This window comes from Syngnathus scovelli, chromosome 19 (genome assembly GCF_024217435.2).
Source record: "Syngnathus scovelli strain Florida chromosome 19, RoL_Ssco_1.2, whole genome shotgun sequence".
Lineage (NCBI taxonomy): Eukaryota > Metazoa > Chordata > Actinopteri > Syngnathiformes > Syngnathidae > Syngnathus > Syngnathus scovelli.
In genome coordinates, this window is record NC_090865.1 from 7,464,615 (window position 1) to 7,487,402 (window position 22,788).

Below are 22,788 nucleotides of genomic sequence, written 5' to 3' on the forward strand. Positions count from 1 at the left end.
AAAAGTTCACATTCATTACAACTTGTTTTTCGTGAGCAAAATGTCAGAAAAATTGAATTTAAATGCTGATTGATTGGGTTTTAATACAATACAGATGGTCCAAACAGCGCCACTGCTTTGTGTAATCTCTGAGTCACATGGCAGACTAAGAGAAAGGGTTTAGAGCACAGGTGCCAAACTCAAGGCCCGGGGGCCAGATACAGCCCGCCACATCATTCTATGTGGCCCGCGAAGACAAATTGTGCATCAAATTCGTGTGTCATTAGTAGAATTGCAAATTGTCTTCACTTTTAATAATATCTTTTTTTTAAAATATTTGACCAGTTTTTACTCGTCTGATTTGAAAACGAGTTATTTGTCAGTTTGTTTTGTAGCTTTTACTGTATATAATATGAGGTGCTCATAGATTTATTTGGGTTGACAGTCATAATGGCCCTCCGAAAGAATCTTATATAAGCCGCACCTGACTATAAACCGCAGGGTTCAAAATTTTGGAAAAAAGTCGCGGCTTATAGTCCGGAAATTACGGTAATATAGACTTCTATATCAGGTTACAGAAATAACCACACTTCACACGAATCAATTGTTTAAAACAAAGCAATACAACTTTTATTATTTATACAACTTATAATTGGGTTAGGGTTTAATATTTCATATTTGATGGTGGGGACAAGCGATATAGAAAATTATGGATAACTGGATGGATGGATGGATGGCTGGATGGATGGATGGATGGATGGATGGATGGATGGATGGATGGATGGATGGATGGATGGATGGATGGATGGATGGATGGATGGATGGATGGATGGATTTAATTTTGGCTTATATATTAGGTCTATGGAATAACATAATATTGACTTCTATATGGGAGTCCCTCCTAAAGCTGCTGCCCCCGCGACCCGACCCCGGATAAGCGGAAGAAGATGGATGGATGGATGGATGGATGGATGGATGGATGGATGGATGGATGGATGGATGGATGACTTCTATATCAGGTTACAGAAATAACCACACTTCACATGTACAGATCAATGGTTGTGTAAGCAACAAACACTTCTGTACATTATTTATACAACTTACAAAATGGTTTTGGGTTTAATATTTCATATTTGATGGATTTAATTTTGTCGTCCATTTTAGGTTATTCCATAGACCCAATATAGATGTCTATTTTAGGTCTACACATAGACCTAATATAGACGTCTATTTTAGGTCTACACATAGACCTAATATAGACGTCTGTATCAAGTTACAGAAATAACCACACTTCACATGTACGGATCAATGGTTGTTTAAAACAAAGCAATGAAACTTCTGTACATTATTTATACAATTTACAGTTGGTTTAGGGTTAAATATTTTATATTTGATGGATTTAATTTTGTCATCTATTTTAGGTTATTCCATATATGGAATGGAGTCTACGCCGTAAACTGTAGGCAATGAGTGACGTCCGGCCATAGACCTCGCGTGACTTCAGGACCTCCACGTCCTCGGTATCTCCACGGGAGGGTCGGGGGCGTCAACTTTTCATAAACGTAAATGAGTTATGACGTAAATGGTCACATGGCGTGTCGTGCAGCGCGAGTGATGTTTTTTCTTTATTTATTTTTTTGCGTGTGCATGCTCGTGTGCGTGAGTGCATGTGTGTCTCTGCTTCATGGATCTTTGCTGCGACACGCGTGACGGTTTGATGCGACACCGCCAGGTAAGAAGCCGGCAGGACACTTGGACAACTCGTCGCATTGCCAATCGGGTGCATTTGGACCAACTCGATGTAGCAACAGTCAACTTTGACAAGCGGCCGTGCAGCAAGCAGCCGCTCGGCCACCGACTCGGCGTTGCCCGGCCGGCCGGCCGCCCGCTGGTTCGGTTAACGTCCGAGCTCCACTGTAGCGATTGCGGGCTCCGGGCAGGAGTACATGTGTCGTCACGGCGCTGTCTTTTCCACTTTGGCCGTGTCCCACCGCCCCCGTGGTGACCCCTACCGCTCGCAGGCGAAAGTGCAGCCTGAACGTTAGACGCGTAGCGTGGATGGCGCGGAGGCTAACTTGTTTAGCCTGAAGAATTGTGACGAACCGCCCCGTGTCAGCTCGGGTCCTGCTCGGGTTGTTTGTCCGTCCGAGTTTGTGCGCTCGCTCGAGTGCTTTTCGTCCGCCTCCTGCCGGACCCCAGCGTGTGATGATGCTAAGCTAATATCACACAGCGGGGTCATCTGAGGTAAACTCGCACTGCCGGTGTGTACGTGTGTCTTGTCCTGCTTATTGTGTGTCCTTTCTCCTTTGTGTTTCTTCTTGCGTCGGTTTGCGCTTTTCGAGCTTTGTCTATTTTTGTGTATTCGTGTTTTACTGTCGTGTCAGACATATATTCTTGTGTGTGTATTGGATGTGCGTGTCATTTTGTCTCGTGGCGGTCAGCAGTGGTGGAAAAGTGTTCATTTGAACTTGTGAACGTGGTGCAGGTGACAGACGTCCTCCCCAGTTGTCTTCTTGGGGCCGGCAGGACTTGAGCATCGGGAAATGTGTGACTAGGCATGTCTAGCTGTCAACGGTTGCCTTGTCCACCCTACATTGGACCCAGGAATTGTTTGAAAAACATCTGATGGGAATGTCGTCAGTGTGCAACGGTATCGCTCAGTTTCTCCACTTGAATTGCGTTCAGCGAGGAGATTGAGTTCATTTTGCTCCGCTTTTGTTGTTGGGACATTTTCCAGGGGAGAATTAGGCGTGTCTTGCACATGCTTGAGAAGCAGACTCAAAACTTTCCGTGCAGTCATTTCACCCGACCACACCACCACCACTCCCGACGTACCCGCCACCGAAATGTGAAATATTTTTCCTATTTTGGGGCACTGATCAATTCCTGCGGCGTTTAGCCGTCGCTCGCGTAAGCCTTTCATCTTGTGACATGCTTGTGCATTGGGATGGCGGCCAATCAGATGGCACTGCTCCTTGTGGTGGAGGCATGTGAAGCTTTCTGCTTTCCCTGCTTTCTCCGGTACGGATTTTTGGGAGCCCGCGCGCAGCATTTGACAAGACTTTGTCCTTCAGAATGTGTTGAAGTTGACGCTGGAGAAGAGTCCAAAACAGCCTAAAGCTGCAGGTCAAGCCAAAGCTTTACTGAGTTACTCTTCTGGTTGTCAAACATGGCGGATCCAAGATGGCATCTTCTATACTGAGCATCTGCACTTGTTGCTGATGCCGAGAAGCCCGCTGATTTTTTTTTCCCTAGCCAAGCAAAATCGCAGTTGGCGGCTTTGATGGCTGTTTAGCAACCGACTCGCCGCCGTTCAGGGTGCTGATCCCGCGGGCTGCCTTGGCCACGCCCCCTTTAACCAAACAGACATCATGCCTGTTGAGCACAAACAGCCAACTGTTGGCAAGCTGGCGCCGTTTGCAGATAAACCCGTTTCAGCCAAAGCGCCCGAAGGCAGCCGAGGAGCTAAAACTAAGCAACAATCTGCTCTCAGATCTCACAAGATGGCGGCCGGCCACGGCTTAATGCGTCTTTTGAGCGGGTGTGTCGGGCTTGGACCTAATCTCCACTCGGCCCTCACCATCACGCAGGATCTCAAAGATCACACGATGTCGAAGATCACATGACCGGCCCAAAAGTTCTGAAGGCTTCTCCATAGCAACGCAAAACAATGGAAACATCGCAGTCAATCTTGTCTGACTTGGACACCGTCCGTGAAAGCAGAACCATTGCGTCTGAAATGCTGCCATCACTTTGAAATCACGCTGTCCCAGTTTTGAACAATGCCATAGAAATGGATTTTTTCATTTTTCCATTTTTTTTTTTTTTTCAAAATCTGATTTGCGCGTTTTGCTTTGTGTTCCCACAGCCTCGTTAAGACGTGCACCACGACAGGCCCCGCCCATTGGTATTGCGCTCCTCCCCTTTGAGGAAGTTTGGTAAGTACGCAGCATCGTCTTTACGGCTGAGATCACAGCATTTTGCGGCTCCCGTGTTTTCCGAGCGCCCTCATTCCGCTCTGTCTTGGCATCTTGACCCGTTTCCACGGAAACCGCCCCTCTACGTGCGTGTGAGTGCACGCGCCTTTGTGTGTGTTTTTTTTTTTTAATGGTGTCTTTTTTTCGTCTTACCTGCCAACAAGCAAATTTCACCTCAGTGAGATCCAATCACTTTCTCGGTCATAGCTTTGCGCTTTGTGAGGGCCAATCGTTTCCTATGTGATGTCACACGTTGCCATGGTAACCTCAACACAGCCCCAAATAAGAGCATGTTCTTGCTCATCTCTCCAGCGTGCCAAGTGGCAATGAAAGAGCCCGAGCGACTGCAAATGATCAAAAGATGTTTTTGGGGCCCTGAAGGCTCATCGTCTTCCTCTGCCTCTTCAAAGCAGCCAGCTTCCAGCGACCTTCCTCCGGTGTGTCTGCCAATCGGCTTGCGTCTCTTGCTGGGCGTCAACTCCAACGATGGTGCCCTAAAGACAAAAAAGAATCCAAACTGTGTGCAAATCGAGCTGAAATGGACACCGGCCGGGCTCGCTTGAGAGTTAAAATGCCAGACCCAGATGTTCAGAGCGCTTCGAGTCCACAAAATGCTACGACAGGGTGTTTCCTCACCCAAGAGTCAAAATTGACTTTGAGCTGGCGCAATTTGCACTTGCTGCCTTGAGATGGCGCTCATATGACCTGCGCCTTCTAACGCCCCAGTGTTCTTCCCATTGGGATCCGAAAGCGGGCTGGAAAATTATGCCAAGATGGAAAGAAATGAGGGGCTCGAGCTCGGTGCGGTCAGCATCTGTGCCATGTCTGCAGTGACGTCTCTCTTTCTCTTGGGCAGGTCTGGGTTGATCCCTCGCAAAATCCTGCTTGGCTGATATTGGACTCTGGTGCCGGTGCCAAGCAGAGCGTGGATCGGAACGCCACCGCGCTCACCCTGCGTCTCTCACTCGGCACCGTGCACAAGAAGCGCTCACAGCCCTCGTCGGCCCCGATGAGCACAATGCCCGCTCGCAGAATGTCGGCCGGCCCCTGTGTGGTCCAAGGGCCGAATGACTCCAAGAAAGTGCCCGACGTGGAAATGTCATCTGATAATCTGACAGACGAGTCCGAGCCTTGTGAGAAAAGCCACGGCCGCGAGAAAGCGGGTGGTCCGGACCGAGACAACCTCTGCCCTGAGAAGGCGTCAGACGAGGAGCGGGAAGTATGCCAGTCGCAAGGCTACCAGTGCAAATGCTGCCCGTTCCGGTGTCGGAACCTTCAAGTCTTCACAGAGCATGTGGACTCCAGCCACCCCGATGTGATTCTCAATCCACTTTACCACTGCGCCATCTGCGACTTCAACGCCACCAAGTATGAGCTTCTCGCAGAGCACAACAGGTGCCTTCATCCTCACGAGAACAACTTTGAGTTCAAGAGGATCAAGAAGAACCGTCAGATCGTCTTGGAGCAGACCATCCAGTTCCAGGGGCAAGAGCAATCGGGAAGCGACAGCCGATCGGGAAGCGACGGCCAGTCGGGAAGCGACGGCCAGTCGGGAAGCGACGGCCAGTCGGGAAGCGACGGCCAGTCCGGAAGCGACGGCCAGTCCGGAAGCGACGGCCAGTCCGGAAGCCACGGCCAACCCGGATGCGACACTCGTGTGCTCCTGCCTGGCTTACACCCCGCAGCGGAATGGCCAGACTCCGTCCAGGCCCTCCACGGCAGTGAGCAAACTCCCGAGCCCCAGGATCCCAGCCCGATACTTGACGTCATCGTGGCTGAGCCCTCGGTCCTGCGAGACTCGTCCCACGTAACCCCCGTGCTCCAGCGCCCGCCTAATTATGACTACCAAGCCCAAGTGGCCGTGCCTCTCAACAGTGCCGAGTACAACCCTTCCTTGGACCACAACCCTACTCTCATGGCCTCCTTCAATAAGTTTCCTTACCCGACACACGCCGAACTGTCCTGGCTGACAGCCGCCTCCAAGCACCCGGAGGAGCAAATCAAAGTTTGGTTCACCGCTCAGCGGCTCAAGCAGGGAATCACGTGGTCCCCGGAGGAGGTGGAGGAGGCCAGGAAGAAGATGTTCAATGGCTCCATCCCGGCTCTCCATCACACGTTCACAGCCTCATCTCGGGGCCTCGCCCCTCGGCCGGGTTCTGACCGTGTCCACTTGACTACCACCGGAGCTGCCGTCAAACGCCCCCCGACGACTCTTTGCGGTCCCGAGTCCAAGCGACCTGTAATGACAGTCACCCCGAGTCGAGGAGGCCCCAATGAGGAAAAAGAGCGCCAGCCTGTGGCTGCGCTGGCTGGTGTGGCCCCATTTTCAACGGACGTGACAAAGTGGTCCACTCTACTGACGTCCACCTCCTCTTCTTCATCGCCACGCGCCCAGGGCAAGCTTCCCTCTTGGTCGGCAAAAGCCAAAGCCGTAGTGTCGCTGCCATCCATGGTCTTTCCAGAGTCCTTAACAAGGCCTACGATTGCGCCGCTGCCCATCTTTGCCCCACCCTTTAAAAGCTCGCTCCTAATGCCCTGCCTTTCCAAAGAGACGCATCCCAACACCGCCAATATGACGTTCCCAACTTTACCTTCGCTTGTCACCCCTCGCCCCCCCGTCATCCGGCCCGTACACACGCCGGCCAAATTCCCCGCCGGCTTTCCACAACTGGACCCCAGTGCCCAAGATGAAGGCGGCGCCCAAGCCGAAGGAACGCACGGTGAGTCTTTGAGCGACGGGCCGAGACTCGCTCGTGGCCAGCCCCCGCTTGTCCACTCTCAGCACGAGTCGTCGGTTCCCGCTCACTTCCCGCTGCCAGAAAGAATGAAGAGCAAGACGACGCAGCAGCTGGAGATCCTGGAGGAGCACTTCCAGAAGAACAGCTTTGTCTCTCGCACCGACACCGACCGGCTAGCTGTCGCCACCGGGCTGTCCCGCAGCCAACTGGACGGCTGGTTCGCCGATCGCCGGGCGCTCCGGGACAACCTGGAACTGGCGCTCCTCGGCTCGATGGGCGCAAAGAGGTCAACTGAGGTGGACCGGGATGCAACGCTGGCCCCGAGCGAGCTGAGTTTTGGTGCGGCCGATCCCAAAGGTGGCTCTGTGCCTTCGGGCCGCTTCCTTCCTCCTCTCAACAATCACTTTGCTTCAAGTGAAGGGACGGCTCCGTCGGAGATTTGGCCCGGACTGGCCTGCGTGGACTTGGCGCGCTGGTTCCGCGACAGTCGCTCCACGCTGCACGCCCAATTCTTCCACAATGGCAGACTCAATGGCGGTGCGGGGATGCCAGACAAAAGCCCCCGTGAGTGCTGCCAGCTTCTGGAGGCGGAGCCGGCCTGGCTGACAGAAGCGCGTGCTAACGGCCTCAGCGCGCCGCAGCACGGCGAGCTACAAGAGCGTCTCGCCGGCAGGTAGCGTATCTGCACGTCTTTGGCAAGTCGATGGCTTCCTTCTGCAGCCGCGATTACCCGTCAGAGTCCGCTTGAGGTCCGACTGATTGCTAAACGTTTGAAGGAAGTTGATAGCTAACCGATAGCTCACCTGCTGCCAAGCGCTCGTCGTGCCGAGAGTCCAAAATTTCACCAAATGGCTCATTAGGTAGTCGGTGTTTGTATGACATGCATGCCAGCTCCGTATTGTTTTCCTAATTCAATCGAGACCTTCCTTTTATTTGATCTGTTTTGAGACAATTCAATTCCTCAAAGCGGCTGAATTTGGCATCTGATTTTAGGATTTGGAGCATTTTGCTCCACTTTGTGCGAGAGCGCTTACGCAAAGTTCACACAAAGCGGATATGCCCAAAATAGCAACAGTGGTTGTCGGCCCCCCCACTGTCAAAGCGTCACTTTGACATTTTTTTTGCAGTTTCTCATCAGGCACAGCAAAAAAGCTTCACAATGGGGGAAAAAAAGCGTTGCCATTTTGTACGTTCTCGTGGCGTTCCGTCTGCTGAGCTTGCCAATGTGGTTCACTGTTGTCTTTGCCTAGTTGGTCCGTGCTGCCTCGCTTGACATTAAATTTGCCTTGGATTTTGTTTCTTGGGTCTTGTTTGCAGGTGCGAATAACGACAGTCGTCCTTTTGCATCGAGTGCTGGACAAATGGCGACGGCACATTTCCATCATCCGCCGGCTCCTCAGCGGGGTGAAGAGTCTCCACCCACCCAAGGATGTCTGACAGGAGGGTTAACTGGCGTGCCTAACGTGTGCTAACACTTCCTTAGGGTGCGTCAAGAGTTCATGTCGGAGTTGGGGCTGGCAGCCTTTTTGATTACCCCATGTGCTGATTGATGCTGACTTTGGGACCTTTTTTTTGGGGGGGGCTTGCCATGGAGACTGAACTGCAACACTTTTTACTGGAAGTAGATGTAGCCACTCCCACTCACGTATGTGTGTGTGCATGTGTGTGCGTGCTTGTCAGTGCGCATGAAAGACTGTCAGCAAGCATTGTGTGTGTGATTCTTTTGTTCCTAAAAGGGCCTGTTTCCACTGTTTTTTACAAACAAAAGATTGCGCACACACACAGCACTTGGCAATAGTTGTGAACGGCGCCTGGACTTGTGCCCGCCTTGGGCTATTGTTGAGCGTCACATTCAGTCGGACTGAAGCCTCCTCCACCCACCCAAAAGCCAAGCCGCACCACGGGATTTTTGGTGTGCAGCAGCGAGGTGCGAATTTGTTGTCATGTTTGGGCAGCCATCATCTTGGACTACACGCATCATGTATACGTTTGCCAAATGGGGGTGCATCACCACTTTCATGTCCTTTGACATGATGAATGTCAAAGACCTCTCGGTTGCAGTTGCTTGTCATCCTGTCAAGACAGGACGACATGAATGTAAGCTAATGCACGTGTGCGAGTAAGGACCCGATTTTATCCGTTAGCATCTGGAAGAGGCCAGGCCCACCTCTCGTTTTCTCACGCTTCTTCGATGAGACAACATTTTGTCTCAGGTGTTGCTTTTGACTCGCATTTGTGTGTCCAGGTCAATTTATTGTGATGTCCTCCAATAAAACGCTTTTTACACCACCATCTTGTACTCACAGTCTGTTAGCGCTGGTTGCAGACAAAGTTATCAGGCGATGTTAGCCCCTTTTAACAAATATCCAAATCGGCTGGAAATTTGCAGACAAAATGTTGATCTCAAGAAGCAGAATGATGTGCTTGTGACGTTTGTCCACTAGAGAGCTGTGATGCAGTCTCAGCACACATTGGCGCGTGGCCCCTAGTACCTGCCGGCGAGTCCTTGTCCTCGAGCATGATTTTGATCCTGGGAAGCAAGTGGAGATGGTGGTGAAGCGTCAACCAGGTGAGTTTCAGTGAGTTTGGATGAGTTTCAGCATTAGCGTGTTTGGAAATTCCTCATTCTTGTCAAGTTCTGCAAATACTAAAGTCAGATGATCTGCTTGTCGTTCACTCTGTTCTTATCAAAGGTCGAAAAGTACAAGTTGTTTTATTTCTGGTGTTTGTTACATTCATCATCAGTTCTAGTCATTTTGTTTTCCTTGCCCAATCTGCAAAAATCCCCGTCAGTCGGGTCCCGCAGTCTTGACTCGCTGGGAGCGTGCATCAGTACCGCTTTGATTGATTTTGAACTTGTGCATTGATCACGCACGTGCGCAGCTGCTAGCATGTTAGCATCTAAATAACTTTGAGCGAGTCAGGGAACAAAAAGGAGACGCAAATACAAAACCATTAAAGGCGGTACCAGTTGAAGGTAATTTTGTTGCCGGCAGACAAGTTGACGAGTTTGTCACGAGTGTGCTTTGATGGCGCAGACTTGATTTGTCACTGGGGAGTCTCGCTCGGCGTCTCTGGGATGTTGATCACGCTTCCTGTCAAGACGGCAGCGCCTAGCTGGCACGCAGCCCGCTTTCATCCGTCAGCGTTTGAAATTGTCGTCGCTGAAAAAAAAAAAAAAAAAAGCATCTCGCTTCCTTTTCTCCGTTTGGCCTCGGGAGCCCGCCGGAGGTCCACCACGCCATCTCTGAGACGACGTCCTGTCACGTGAGGGCCGGTCACCGATGCCTATGTGTCGGCATCGGATGCGTCACGTCATCCTGGTTGACTCTGACGGGGCCCGGGCTCCTCCGGGAATTGGCTCGGCACTCGGGGAACGTCAGCAAAAGACAAATGCTTAGTGGGAAGTGACAGGCTCAAACAGCGCTTTGAAAATCGGCAGCCGCTTGCTGAGTTAATGCAGGTTAATGCCGACGCTATACATCAAACAACATGTTGACACGTATACGCTCGTCATCCTTACACACTGGCTTAGCGTTAGCGCTCACAGGCGCCTTGAAACCTGTAGCTATTTGCACACCTGTTCTTCTCCGATACGTTTTCACCACTGGGAAAGTGGATTTGTTCCTAAGTTGCTTAGCTGCGCGCTGTCTGTCGAGTGAAATCAGAAATGGGTTCAAACAAGAGGCAGGGGAGACAACTGAGTAGCTTTTCAATTATTTTTGAAAACAACCCGGGGAGCGGCCCAAGCCAACGAGTCGAATATTGTGCTGATCATAGCTTCAGCGTGCAGAAAAAGATGACGACAATCTGGCGTCAGACTTGTGTCAAGTGCTTTTTGTTGCATTTGACAGCCAGCCATCTGTATTACCCTCGTCGTGATATTTGTATTTTTCTCTTGACAGTCCTGTGAGATGGTCATGCCGCTACCGTTCCGACAATTCCTGACGCAGGAATGTGGCCTCGCAGGTAAAAAGAGAACCCATTGCAAATTTGAGCAGATGAAGGCAAGCACAAAAAAGCCCAACAAGGACAAGCAAGTGCTTTCCCACGTTGGCGTCTACTCTGGCAATTGTCGGTGTCCTCATCTTGTCTTGCCGTCAAATGTTCTGTCACCCGATGGTGATAGTAACTTGGATGGTGCGAAACCATCCAAGAGTGCTTGCAAAGGGAGTGAATGTTTTGTTTTGGCAAAGAACCAGGCCAAATATTTACTGTTTACAAAAACCCTGACACCAAAGCAACCTTTCCGACTTGAGCACTTGGCTGGATCCGGCCTTGAAAAAAGCTGGAGAAGAAGCTCGGACGGACGTAAGGTGGCTGCCGCCAAGTGTCCCCCCGCACCGAGCGAGCCTGCGCTCACGTTTGACACTCGGATTGGTTTGCGCCAGGAGACTCTTCCTGGATCACGTCTTCCCGCCGCCGGTGGTCACCTTCACCGGCCGCTCGCTCTCGGGCTTCCTGCCCTTGCTGTTGGCGATCGTCGAAGGGGTCCTTCCCCTCCGCCGCCCGACGTCCAACCTCAGAGAACCACTGGCGGATTTGTTGCTCGCTCATGTCCGACTTGGCCGCCAAATCGTCCAGGTGCTCCTCGCTCACAACTGGCCGCTGGAGGAAGTAGGCTCTTAGGAAGGCCTTGCTGCTTTTGCCCTGCGAGGACAAATACACAATGGGCACAAGTTACTTGCTTGGCAAATATTTGCCTTAACTTGGCGTCAGCTCGGTCGTGACCGTCGTGTTGTCCGTCAATTTTGGACTTGGAATTTTGGCCAAAGGCCCATTGGAGATGGCTCAACACTACTCGGAGACACGGGCAAAACTTTGCTGCCCTTACGCACCTTGCCGGGCATCTGTGCGTCCTGTTTTCCAGCGTATGGCCGTCGCGTCCTCCTGGACCAACCTCGGAAACGCTTCCTGGACTTCCTCGGCGTCCTTGCGGTTCCATCCGGCGAGGCCTCGTCCACCTGCGGAACACAAACGGTAGGTAGCTCTGGCATTTGCTCGCTGGCTCGATCTGGCGCTGGTTGTTTCCCGACCTTGCCGGCGTGGTAGTGGTCAAACCACTTGAGGTTGCTGTTCTTGGCAGCGTAGCGTGTGTCCCCGAACCAGTTGACCACGTAGTTACGAGGCAGGCCACAGTCCTGCGCCATCTTGTCATACTCTTGTGCTGTGGGCCAACGCGAGCGCACAAAAGCTTTCTTCAGAATGTCCAGCTGCGCCGGAGTTTTCTTCAGAACTCTCCGGCCAGCGGGGGGCATAGTTTCTTTGGCTTCACCAGCTTCTTTTCCGGTTTCTCCGGCTTCCCCCTTGCCCCCCTTGCGCCTGTCGCTGAACCAGGCATCCACCTCGCGACGTGTCAGTTTGGTCTGTGCCCGCAAGCGCGTGAGCTCGTCGTCGGACGGCGTGTCACATTTGTGGAAGCTGGACTCCAGGATAAGGAGCTGACCTGACGTCTTTTCCTTAAACTTCTGTGGTGTGAAGTCCGGGAAGGCGTGGCGTAGTTTGGTGCGGCGGTCCCTGGAGGCGCGGGGCGAGCCCTGGTCAGCTGTTGGCGGGTAGTCGCCCGTGTCGTCGCTGGAGTCTATGACGATGGCGGCGGCGCCTTTGTCGGCGTCGGCGCCTTTGTCGGCGTCAGCGCCTTTGTCGGAGCCTTTGTCAGCACCTTTGTCGGCGCCTTTGTCAGTGTAGGCGCCGACCCAGCCCGCCACGCTGTCGTGGCGCAGGTCCCTGGAGTTCCTCTGGTTGTATCGCGTGTCGCTGAACCACTTCTTGATGGCGCGCTTGGACAGCCCAGTGACCCGCATCAGGCGGGAAATCTCTGCGTCGGTAGCGAAGCGCCGCCGTCCGTAGCTGGCCTTCAGTTCTGCTAGCTGCTCTTTGGACTTTTTGGGTTTGAAGGCAGAGTCTAAAATGGCGGATGCCTTTTCCGCAGGGGGCTCGGCAGCGGTGGCTTCTGCACTTTTGGGTTGGGTGGCGGGAGCAACGGTGAGCGTAAGCGGGGCCGCTGCAGGGAGTTTGGCACCATCGCCGCTGCCCACCTGTGCCAGGACCAGGCCCGGCTGGCCCACGATCTGACACGTCTGGAAGATGTTGGCGGCCATGTTGGCGGGGATGACCGTGATGGTTTGTGGGAGGCTTTGATGGAGCGTCTGGACGGTGCCGTTGGACTTGTTCCGGCGCGCTTCCTCCACCTGCCACGACAAGCATGTCTCATTGAGCTGCACCACTTGCGTCAAAGCTCTGGCTGCGCTTCCATCTCCAAATAAAGAGGTCAACTCTTTGTCATGGAAAGACAGGATCAAATGAACGACCGTCAGTACATTGGACTTGATGCGCTTCAAATCTCGCCTGGCTCTCCAAATAATCTCGGTACGGGCGTGGCTCTGCTTTTTGCACATAAATTTGGGACAACGCGAGTGTGTTGCAAATTTGAAAAACTTTACATGCATGTCATGGGCTTTTTACATGGAATCTTTCAAGACATGCTTTTAAGCTTATTTGCTTTGCTTTTTTTTTCTTAATACTACTTACATTTAACTTATGAAGCAAAAAAATGTGTGTGCCTTTCTTGCGTGTCTGTTGTCTACAGCAACAAAAAAGAACGTCTTGGAGCTACGATGAATGTGGCTCTCTCCAGGTTTTGCTGCGTTCATTTCAAGTTTGGAACCAATTAACTTTGTGAACGCGACTGCACCGCCTCTCTCGGCGAGCGCAATACAATGGTCATTGGTGGATCTGGACGGTTGACGGTGAGCACACTACAGACCTCTTCCGGGGTCCAGCTGACGCCATGTTTCAGCCTCTGGGCGGAGAACCATACTTTGACGTTCTCCTCGCCAAACTTGGTCTGCGATGCCAGCGCCGCAATCTCTGACGACGACGGGTAGGGAAACCTGTGCGCGGGTCAGCAAGTCAAAACATTGGAAGGATGCCGCCCGGCCCCGACCTACCTGTTGTAGGTGCCCAGCAGGAGGACATTGTTGTCCATGGCCACGTTGTAGGACGGGATACTGCTGATGGGAATAAGGAGCTGCCTCTGATTTTGCAACGCGGTTAGGACCTGAGCCAGGGTCCCAGCGGGCAGGGTGCCGCCATTGACGTGGAGCACGCTGGGGCCGTTGACCACCAAATTCTGTGGCGGTGGCCCCGCCTGGATTTGCAGTGGTGCAAATACAGGAAGCAGCGAGGGCGCAGCGGTCACGGGGGCCATGGGGCCGGGCGACAGAGTGGGCGAATAGTTGTACTTGTCCATCTCATCGTCGCTCTCCACCTTGATGATGTGTTCGGTGGCCATTTTGTGCGAGGCGGTAAACTTCTTGGGCTCAGCTCGGCTCCTCATGATGGGTGTCTTGCTGAGGGCAATCCCTTTACGACGGGCGTCTTCATCCCACCCGTCATGAGGGCCGACGTCGTCGTCACGCCACACGTCTTCCTCCCTCTCCGGCGAGTGAGGCCCCGAGGCCGGTTCGTCGCCGTGCGTGGCTGCCGTGTCTGTGAACTGGTCCTGGCCTGGGTGATGGTGCGCATAGTGAGTTGCGAGTGCGTTGTAGCTGCGGTGGCAGAGAGAGAGAGAGAGACAACACAACCTTCCGATTATAGTGTCCCCATGAGCCAGAGCGGACCCACAGATGGGGCTCTTCTGGCCCACGGGCTGCACGTTTGACACTCTTGTTCTCCTCCGCAATTGACTTTACATGCTTTTGCATACTCGAGCCATGCGTGGGCAGAGCCTACCTCCTGGCGTGATAGTGGCACTCTACGCAGATGTACGACGTGTCAGCGACCAAGTCGGGGTGCTCGGAGTCAACGTGCTCAGCAAACAATTGGAGCGTTTTGTAGTCTTTGCAGTCATAGCCTCCCGACGACGGCTCCGAGACGCTGTCGTTCACGCACCGGTCCGCATCGTCCCCGTCTGAGTGCGGCGGCAGCATACATGGCGTGCTGGATTTCCTACGGCTCGCCATGACAACTTCTTGCCCAAGAGCTGCTTCACTTGTGAGCGCCTTGCTGTGGCATCATCACATCCAATGCAGGGCTCAGGGGTTCTGATCAGGGTTCCATCACCGGATTTTGTTTGACTTCCCAAATTCAATCAAACCAATAAGCTTCATGGACCGACTTCATTCGGGTACACCGGAAGGTGAGTGGAAACCATCCCAACAAGTCGAGCCGAAACGAACCCAACTTCTGGTCGTTCGTGCCAGTCTCAAGCAAATTGGGTTTAGCGAGCTGCGTTAAAGTTTGCACTTGCTGTGTGTTTGTGCGTGTGTGTGCGCGCGCCCGTGCGCGTTTGCGTCAGCAGCTGATAAGCTAGTAGCCTCGGCTAGTTAGCTCGCGGTTAGCCAAGTGTGCGTCTCCGCTTGGGCGTCAGTCTCGCTGTCTCACTCTTCCGCTCACCAACGACATGTAGTCCATCAAAGCGAACCAGGCGGAACAGCGAGTGAGCCGCCTTGCGGCTGCGGTCCCGACTCACTTGTTTTGGGTTGATTTGGCAACGGCAACGGTTAGTGGCAAAAAGACGCTTTGGGTGGTGAAGCCAATGTGATCGCGTACATTTTGAATGGCAGCAACGACAGAGGCTCACGTCCGCTTTGGCCGATGCCGAGTACAATCTGAAAACTGACGATCGGCTTTCCTCAATTGTAAGGCCTGTTTTTATGCGTGAGTATGTTGGTAGATCTGGTAAAATGTATCAAACGTGCTTTTTTTTTTTTTTCTTCAAAAACGTTCACTAGGAAAGATCAGTACCATCATTTGTTAACCTTTGTTTTGAAGGCGAGCATCGAGACGGAACTGTGATCGGCCTGACTGATGCTGACTATGACTTAATCGAGCGGGGTGCGTGCGAGTACGTCACGCGCAAGTCAGTTGTTAAAATTTTGATCCATTAATGGAGTAATAAGGTACCTAAATAATGAGGACTAAAATGTTTGTGCGCAAAAATAAGGCAGAATGCAAAAAATACTCCGAGTTACTAGTATTAATGTCGGTAGCACATTTTTATTTAGGTTTCGTTTTTTTGACTCATGTTTTTTTTAGCATCAGCCACAATGTTGTCATTTAAATTGTTTTTTGGTTGAACACAATAAGGTTGTAGACTAAGTATAGACTTATTCGACTAAAATAAAAGTGTCAACTTTTTTGTAACACGTAAACTTGTCCTTGGCTGAGTCATTACGTCCATGCGGTAGAAAACTTGAGCAGATTTTGGTGAAGTTCAAGTAGCATCCGTGATGCGCGGGCTTCCTCTAGTGCATGTACGTGAAACAAACAACTGAATTCCTGTTCCAAAATCACCAGTGGCCTCACTTTTTTTGTGGTTTAAATTATTTTGTTGTTGCTGCTGCTTCACTATGGTGTATTTTAAATACGAGTTCATTGATATTAAATTGAACTTTTTCGATTATTTCTTCAGCTACTGTATAAATGCAACTTTTTGATGAACAATCGTGCTCCTGTGTTTTAGTCATGTGAATTCCATTCTTTGCGTCCAAACGTTCTTTTGCTTTTAGACCCCGTTTTGCAAAGCACATTGAGCTACCTTGGATATGAAATATGCTATAGGAAATCAAGCGTCCTTGCCTTGCCGCGATTTGGAAAGTCAAGTCTAAAAGGTGGGATTAGACCAAGATGCAAGGAAATCCCTACCAATATGTTCAGGTGTGCAATTCTCTTTTTCACAGACACACAACTGAAGCTTGTCATTTGTCCCAACTTTTCTTGAGCCATAAAATCAGGTAAAAACCAGCAGCGTAAGATTCAACCATTTGAAAGGAAAAGCATCTCAGCCATTGTGCTATTGCCAGCCCTGCATCAGCGCATGAGAAGATCGTGGTGTCATAAAAGAGGTTGAAGGCGTTCGCTCATTTTGCGCTGACAATCCTCTTCCACGGGAGAAACCTTGTGGGCAGCACCTGCGGACCGAGACGATTGAGACATCCGTGATTAAGAAACCGACGATTGGGTAAGCGGGCCTTTCCGTGGCAACCCACCGCCTCTGAACTTCCTGTACAAGACCCATCCCATGATGGCGACCAAGATGACGAGCAGAATCACCAACCCGACGCAGATGGCGATTTTCACATCAGCCAGAGGTTCACCCAAAATCTTGCCATCTGGACCACAGAAATCACAAAGTCAGCAAAAAAGTTCGGTGCTGCTCGAGGATGCCAAGATGTCTGCTCGTCTCACGGCTAACTGCTGCTAGCGACAGAGCCCAAACATTTCACCCAAAATCCTGTACAAGAAATGCCACACCGCCTCGGAAAGCGGAAGACGTCGTGGCCGAGAGCCGCGCTGGTCTCGGCAATCTATTGGGCCAGTTAGCAGCTGACGGAATAAACCCATTTGCTAGCCAAACATGCTGACACAAATCAGGTTCAACAAGTGCCCGTTCATCAACTCTCTGTATGGTTATGCCAGAATTTGGAGTCGCCGCCTCACCCCAAAGCTTTTCGTCATGAAGTCCAGACGCCGGATGTCGGAGGACGCAGGTGAATTTGGCGGTGTCGCTCTGAAGGACTTCCACGCTGTCTCGCCTCTGAAAGCTGCCGTCTCCGTTGGGTCGCACGCCCAGCGACGCCAAGCCGTCCTCTCGGGTGAGCTTGCGGCCGTTACGCCGGATCTCCAGGATGATGTCCTTGCGCGGGAAGCCACTGGCCAGGCAGGTCAGCAGCAACGTACTGGCTGCACGCGTCGGCCTGGCAAAGAGTTCAAGGGAGGGCGGCGCTGCGCGCGCGTGCACGGGCCTCGTCAGCAACTTTCCATCCTTTAGCCCCTCTACGCAAGCGCAACCACCACCAGAGCCTGAAATAGAGCAGGTGGGCGGGCTTGCCGGCCCGTGTACATACGCGCGGCCTCCGTTTGGTTGCGCTGGTACTGCAGGAAGCGATCCATCCAGCCGATGCACTCCTTGTCCAGGTAGGCGCGTGTGTAGACCTTGAGGAGACGCACGTCGTCCCACTTCCTTTTGGTCTCCACCGCCATGGGAGCCGTGGCCACCCACTTGGCAAGCTCGTAGTCAAAGGACAGGAAGTCCAGGCCATCGTAGCTGTATGTGTCCACGCCGCCACCGAAAGTTAATGTGCCGTTGGGATGCAGGTTACCCTGGCAACCGTGTAACCACTGGAGGACATGCACATCTGTGGATGGTAAAAAAAAAAAAGCACAGGGGTGTCCAAGTACCATCTTTATAAGCCTGATCCGGCCTGTTTTGAAGGTATCCTTTGTCCAAACCGTGAGGATGCTTATCAGGTCATTTTAAATGAGCTGCTTGTTTGCATCAAGTTGGGTTAGGGTTATGTCTCTTGAGGACTCCACCCACACCTTGACTGCGGGCCAATGAAAAGCTGCGAGTGGCTGAAGTCCTACCTGAGCGATTGTGTCCCATGCGATTAAGCAAGATGTCCACGTTGACCTTGAACCACTGCTGTTTGCTCTTCCTGGACTGGGTGCCCTGCTCCCAGTAGGCGGAGTCCAACTTCTCGGCCATCCAAGGCTGCTTGGGGACCTTCTTCATGGTGCTGCTGTCGTAGTAGTCGATCACGTGACTGTCCAGCACGCCCATGGCCGTGAAGTAGCGCGAGCCATCACTGCCGGACGGCAGTGACGCGCCCTCCGACAGCCCCGTGTAGAGGTACGTCAGAGTGTGAGTTTCTGGGGGAGGAGGAGGGAGGCGGGGCATGTAACCACAATTGTGACGTGCTGCCTTTCACATGGGCACTGTCCATCAAACCTGTCCTGCAACACGGGAACATTCCTGGGCGCACGAACACGCATACGCACTCATATAACCTGTCTTGTCTCTAACACGCACGCGCATGAACTTCACAAACACCCAGGTGTTATTTTTGTTTCTTTTTCAAATATCTCTTCCCATACTGTTATACACACACACACACACACACACACACACACACACACACACACACACACACACACACACACACACACACACACACACACACACACACACGACGATATCAGCGCACTTTGGACTTTGCGCTTACTTACTTTCGCTTTGAGTTGAGTCGGCGGTCAAATATTGTTGTTGTTGTTTTTTTAAAAGAAAAACTTACCTGCGTTTGCGACGATTGGCCAGCCATAAACCAAATACGAGATGAAGACGGGGATGAACATCTTCACATTTGACCAAAGTGTTAAGAAAGTCAAACGCCAACTTGGATCAAACACCCTGTCTTCTGTCTGTCTGTCTGAACAGGCTCGCTTTCGTGCGCGCGCTCGCTCGCTCTTGCGCTCGCTCTTGCGCTCTCTCTCTCTCTCTCTCCCCCCCCTCTTTCTCTCGCGTGCTCTCTCTCTCTCTCTCTCTCTCTCTCTCTCTCTCTCTCTCTCTTTCGCGTGCTCTCTCTCACGGTGCGTTTATGTTGCTCGTAAATAGAACAAACACGGTTTGCTTTTTGTTTTGTGGCCTTTTACACATTGCATTGCATTTTCAGCTCCACTTTCAGCTCAGCAGCCATTTATTCTATCGTCACAGTCTCACTCAAGTTGCACTTAACTCCACACTTGCGCTGTCTGTCTGACTGTCCGTCCGTCCGTCGTTTGTGGCTGGAGCTCTCACGCGCGCTCGCTTTAAGACTTAGAAGTGCCACTTTTCCGTTGTAACAGGTGTTGTGCTCGATTTGGTTCCCCCGTGAGATTTTGTTCCCCCTGCCGCGGGAGCGCGCACGCCTTGTTTGGAAAGCGAAAAACCGATGCCGTACGGCGTCAGCACTATGTTGTTTTCAATAAAAAACATGAAGAATTCACGTTTGCGTCAGTCAATTTTAATTTTTATAAAGGATTATTCTCATTTGATGTCTTTAAATTCATCCGCGTTCTGCCATTGAAGCGGGATGCATTCAAAGACCAGTCGTACAGACGGAACACTCACTGACTTCACCAAAAAGCAACGATATAATTACGTGAGCTCGATGCAAAGAAACTCCTCCTTTTGCGTACCGTTACAAGCTACAAGGAGTATATATTACAAAGGAGACTTTATTCTTAACTGTGATCATCATTCATCCATCCATTTTATTACTCAGGTATTTTCAAAGCAAATTAATATTGTTGCATTTATTAATTTGCTTTAAAATGACAGCACAATATAATTAAAAGCTGACACTATAGCAATGTCAAACGTGTTCATTTAAGAAAAAGCCACACACGTTTTGTGATCAAATCTTTCATAACGAGAATGATTTGAGTGAATTGATTTGAATGAATAATTGAAGAAATTTCAGTTCTGAAGGCTCCTTTTGTCCCAAGCAAAGTGAAAGGTGGTGGGATAAAAATTGTAACAGGAACGCTATAAAAAATGTCAAGCCGTGAATATTTGTGCCCCCCTCCCATTTTGAGAACGGTGAGTCCTGGACATCGACTGGCTTTTTTTCTGTCTTCTTCAGCACAACACCTGAACGCGCCAGCATCCATGGCAACGTCTCCTAGCTTCCATGTGAGCTAGCGCCTCGTCTTGTGACGTTTGATTAACAGTTTTTCTTATTCCCCCCCAAAGCAGAGATGAGTCGAACTCCGGATGCACGAGCGAGGTAACATTTGTTCATCGTTAGCTTGGCTTGTGTTTGAACGACAAGGCTATTTAGCCAAGCTAGTTAGCCGCGTGTCGCTAACGTGTTTTGTCTTTGGCTTCATTTGAACGTTAGCAAATAAGTATAAACGTCCAATTGTATCGATCCCAATTGATGGATGAATGATTGCGAACCCAAAGAGAATTTTAGCAGACATTTTAGGAGCTAAGTCCACAATTTGAATTGGCTGACTCGAGCATTTTGGGACAGACTATAGTTGCTATTTGCGTTGTAGGTGTATAGACAACAATAAGCAAGACGAGCGTACCTCTTGTCCATCTCCCGGACGACCATTTAATTATTCTGTAGCTACAGCGTAAAGAGAGATGACTTGTCGCAAGTCATATGATGAGATGGGCTCCTTTCCTTGTGTTGGCTCACGTATGGCAACATTAGGTGACAATGGTGGGACACGTTGATGTTTGTTCAGGGACAACCAGACCAAGAGGATCCAGGAGAACATCAGCAACGTGGAGAAGCACTTTGATGAGATGTGTCAAATGTTTGCCGCCTATGGCCGCAAAGCCGCCAGGCTGCGCGACAAGGCTGACGTCCTGGTGCGAGAGGTGGCCGACTACGCTGACACTGAGACCCCTAGTCTCAAGAAAGGCATGAAGCGGTTTGCCGAACACCTGGCCAAGATTCAAGACTATCGGCAAGCCCAGGTGTGTGTGTGTGTGTGGGGGGGGGATGGATGGATCACAGACAAATACGATGTGGCATACCTGCGTTTTTTCAGGTAGAGCGGCTGGAGGCCAAAGTGATCGAGCCGCTGAAAGGTTACGGCGCAGTCGTGCGGCGGAAACGGGTGAGCTAGCATAGCGTTAGTGTTAGCGTGACCAAGGGCTATGGGGATGACAGCGGCTTTTCAGGAGGACGTGAAGGCGGTCCAGAACGCCAGGACTCGGGAGTCCAAACAGATGCTGCAACTGGAGCGCACTCGCCAACGGAACCCGTCCGACCGACAAGTCATCGTATCCTTTAGCTTGACCTCTTTGATGTGTTCAGGCAGCCAGCTCCTAACTCAGATCTGGATCCAATCCATTTCCCCAAAGAACGCCAGCGTGTATTTGTTCATTTGACTCGGGTGCCCGTGTGGCCGTAGCTCCCTCGCATTTCCCGGTTTGCCTCGCAACATCTCGTAACGTTGGGGCGATTGTTGCTTCCTCTTTCCTTGACTCCTCCGCGTCCAGTCTCAGGTGGGTTCCCCGCCACGTGTTGGTCCGGCGGCGTACGGGGGGAGGAGGATGTCAATGATGAAGCTGCCTCTCCCGCTGTGCGTCAGGCGGAGAGTGAATTGCAGCGAGCCACCATGGATGCGGCGCGCACCACGCGGCAGCTGGAGGAGACCATCGATGACTTTGAGAAGCAGAAGATTCGAGACATCAAGGTGGGAGGCAGCCGGGTCGGAGCTGCCGCCGTCCTGGCTAGCATGACTCCTTTTCTACCCGCCAGAGAATCCTGTGCGACTTTGCCGCCGTGGAGATGTGCTTCCACGCCAAAGCCTTGGAGCTCTACACACTGGCCTATCAGAGCATCAGTGGCATAGACGAGGACGACGACTTGGAGGTACGTTGGCCTTCATGCTCGCGTAGCTTCCTTACGCCGGCAGATGGTACAGAGATGTCTTGGCAGAGGAAGGGGTGCTTCTTTGGCGTGGCAGCCGTTAACAGTGTCAATCAACCCTGGCGACGCTTTTTCTCCATTGCTAAGTCGGCCACGTTTTTCATTTCGACATTCCTGACCGACAGCACGAGCCGTTATCCGCGAGTCTCCACCCAATCTGAAGCATTAAAACCTTGCTTTCTTTCAGGCTGTTCTTTGAGACATTTGGAATTTTGAATGGAGACCTTTAGCCAATTTCAACAATTGTTTGAGCTGAGTGTTTGCACCCAGTTTCTCTGCAAATGAGCGTTTGTAGTCATTTCTGTCACTGACTGTATGTGCATGCGTGCCCGCGTGCGTGGGGTCAGGTGTTTAGGAGCTCGCTACACCCGCCCGACTACTCGGAGCGCTTGGATGTGGTGCGCGCCAACTCTCTGGACGGGACCGCCTCCTCCTTCCTGACGTCGGCGGCCACCTTCCAGGTAGTACATAAGCCCACTTTGCTCCTCTGTGCTGCAATGTGGTTTTAATTGGATTGGTCGGCGAAGCAACAGAGAGTGTCCGGCCGGCAGGCTGAGGACGAGGAGGACGAGGACGAATCTGAAGAGGAGGATGACTCCGATGAGGAAACGCGATGACGCTAGCGCACGTTGACATCTGCGCATCCGTGCCAATTATGAAACATTATTGCTGTTTGAGTGAGAGCGCTTCTCTGACAACTTTTCTTGTTTCCATTTGAATCTGTCATGGAACGAAATGCACTACCAGATGGATTGTCCCGCTAGGAAACATTAAAAAAAAAAAAAGACTCGAACAGCTGTGTGTGTGTGTTTGTGTGTGTGTGTGGGTGGGGGTGGGTCTGGGGCTGTGTGTGTGTGTGTGTGTGTGTGTGTGTGGGGG

At 51.6% G+C, this 22,788-nt stretch overlaps 4 protein-coding genes across 7 annotated transcripts; 2 read left to right on the forward strand and 2 right to left on the reverse strand.

Annotated features, from left to right (window-relative positions):
• Window positions 1-1,554: 1,554 nt before the first annotated feature.
• Window positions 1,555-8,983, forward strand: LOC125987400 (zinc fingers and homeoboxes protein 2). 4 transcript variants are annotated; one of them, XR_007488004.2, is made up of 5 exons: window positions 1,796-2,223; window positions 3,848-3,917; window positions 4,813-7,033; window positions 7,110-7,367; window positions 8,012-8,983. XR_007488004.2 is itself a non-coding variant. In XM_049751766.2 (4 exons), the coding sequence occupies exons 3-4, from the start codon at window positions 4,966-4,968 to the stop codon at window positions 8,019-8,021; spliced, it is 2,412 nt and encodes an 803-aa protein (XP_049607723.1). In that variant the 5' UTR covers window positions 1,555-1,711; window positions 3,848-3,917; window positions 4,813-4,965; the 3' UTR covers window positions 8,022-8,983. The 4 variants fall into 4 exon arrangements, 3 of the variants coding, with proteins under 3 accessions (XP_049607723.1, XP_049607722.1, XP_049607724.1); XM_049751766.2 differs by lacking the exon at window positions 1,796-2,223 and adding an exon at window positions 1,555-1,711 and having other exon boundaries at window positions 4,813-7,367; XM_049751765.1 differs by having other exon boundaries at window positions 1,799-2,223; window positions 4,813-7,367.
• A 155-nt stretch (window positions 8,984-9,138) lies between these two features.
• On the forward strand, window positions 9,139-22,702 carry cibar1 (CBY1 interacting BAR domain containing 1). The gene is made up of 10 exons (XM_049751861.1): window positions 9,139-9,263; window positions 20,211-20,244; window positions 20,714-20,948; window positions 21,023-21,091; window positions 21,156-21,257; window positions 21,477-21,482; window positions 21,569-21,673; window positions 21,739-21,852; window positions 22,257-22,370; window positions 22,437-22,702. Exons 1-10 carry the CDS (start codon window positions 9,242-9,244, stop codon window positions 22,524-22,526), a joined length of 891 nt encoding a protein of 296 aa, XP_049607818.1. The 5' UTR covers window positions 9,139-9,241; the 3' UTR covers window positions 22,527-22,702.
• LOC125987398 (zinc fingers and homeoboxes protein 1) lies at window positions 9,392-15,252 on the reverse strand. The gene is made up of 6 exons (XM_049751763.2): window positions 14,429-15,252; window positions 13,645-14,244; window positions 13,461-13,587; window positions 11,731-12,885; window positions 11,533-11,658; window positions 9,392-11,344 (listed from the first exon to the last, which is right to left on the reverse strand). Exons 1-6 carry the CDS (start codon window positions 14,656-14,658, stop codon window positions 11,054-11,056), a joined length of 2,529 nt encoding a protein of 842 aa, XP_049607720.1. The 5' UTR covers window positions 14,659-15,252; the 3' UTR covers window positions 9,392-11,053.
• On the reverse strand, window positions 15,675-18,969 carry LOC137839712 (major histocompatibility complex class I-related gene protein-like). The gene is made up of 6 exons (XM_068649017.1): window positions 18,772-18,969; window positions 18,065-18,349; window positions 17,545-17,835; window positions 17,138-17,422; window positions 16,687-16,809; window positions 15,675-16,608 (listed from the first exon to the last, which is right to left on the reverse strand). Exons 1-6 carry the CDS (start codon window positions 18,830-18,832, stop codon window positions 16,532-16,534), a joined length of 1,122 nt encoding a protein of 373 aa, XP_068505118.1. The 5' UTR covers window positions 18,833-18,969; the 3' UTR covers window positions 15,675-16,531.
• Window positions 22,703-22,788: the final 86 nt, after the last annotated feature.

Bases quoted from the DNA above. Each gene is read 5' to 3' on its own strand.
- LOC125987398 (XM_049751763.2), bottom strand. From the start codon at position 14,658: ATGGCGAGCCGTAGGAAATCCAGCACGCCATGTATGCTGCCGCCGCAC. The intron at 12,886-13,460 runs GTCTGTAGTGTG...TTGTCGTGGCAG, and splicing joins TCAGCTGGACCCCGGAAGAG to GTGGAGGAAGCGCGCCGGAA. The intron at 11,659-11,730 runs GTCGGGAAACAA...TGTGTTCCGCAG, and splicing joins ACCACTACCACGCCGGCAAG to GTGGACGAGGCCTCGCCGGA.
- LOC137839712 (XM_068649017.1), bottom strand. From the start codon at position 18,832: ATGTTCATCCCCGTCTTCATCTCGTATTTGGTTTATGGCTGGCCAATC. The intron at 17,836-18,064 runs GTAGGACTTCAG...TACCATCCACAG, and splicing joins CATGGGACACAATCGCTCAG to ATGTGCATGTCCTCCAGTGG. The intron at 16,810-17,137 runs GTGAGGCGGCGA...TCTGTGGTCCAG, and splicing joins TCATGACGAAAAGCTTTGGG to ATGGCAAGATTTTGGGTGAA.
- cibar1 (XM_049751861.1), top strand. From the start codon at position 9,242: ATGGTGGTGAAGCGTCAACCAG. The intron at 20,949-21,022 runs GTGTGTGTGTGT...GCGTTTTTTCAG, and splicing joins AAGACTATCGGCAAGCCCAG to GTAGAGCGGCTGGAGGCCAA. The intron at 21,853-22,256 runs GTACGTTGGCCT...GCGTGGGGTCAG, and splicing joins ACGAGGACGACGACTTGGAG to GTGTTTAGGAGCTCGCTACA.
- LOC125987400 (XM_049751766.2), top strand. From the start codon at position 4,966: ATGAGCACAATGCCCGCTCGCAGAATGTCGGCCGGCCCCTGTGTGGTC.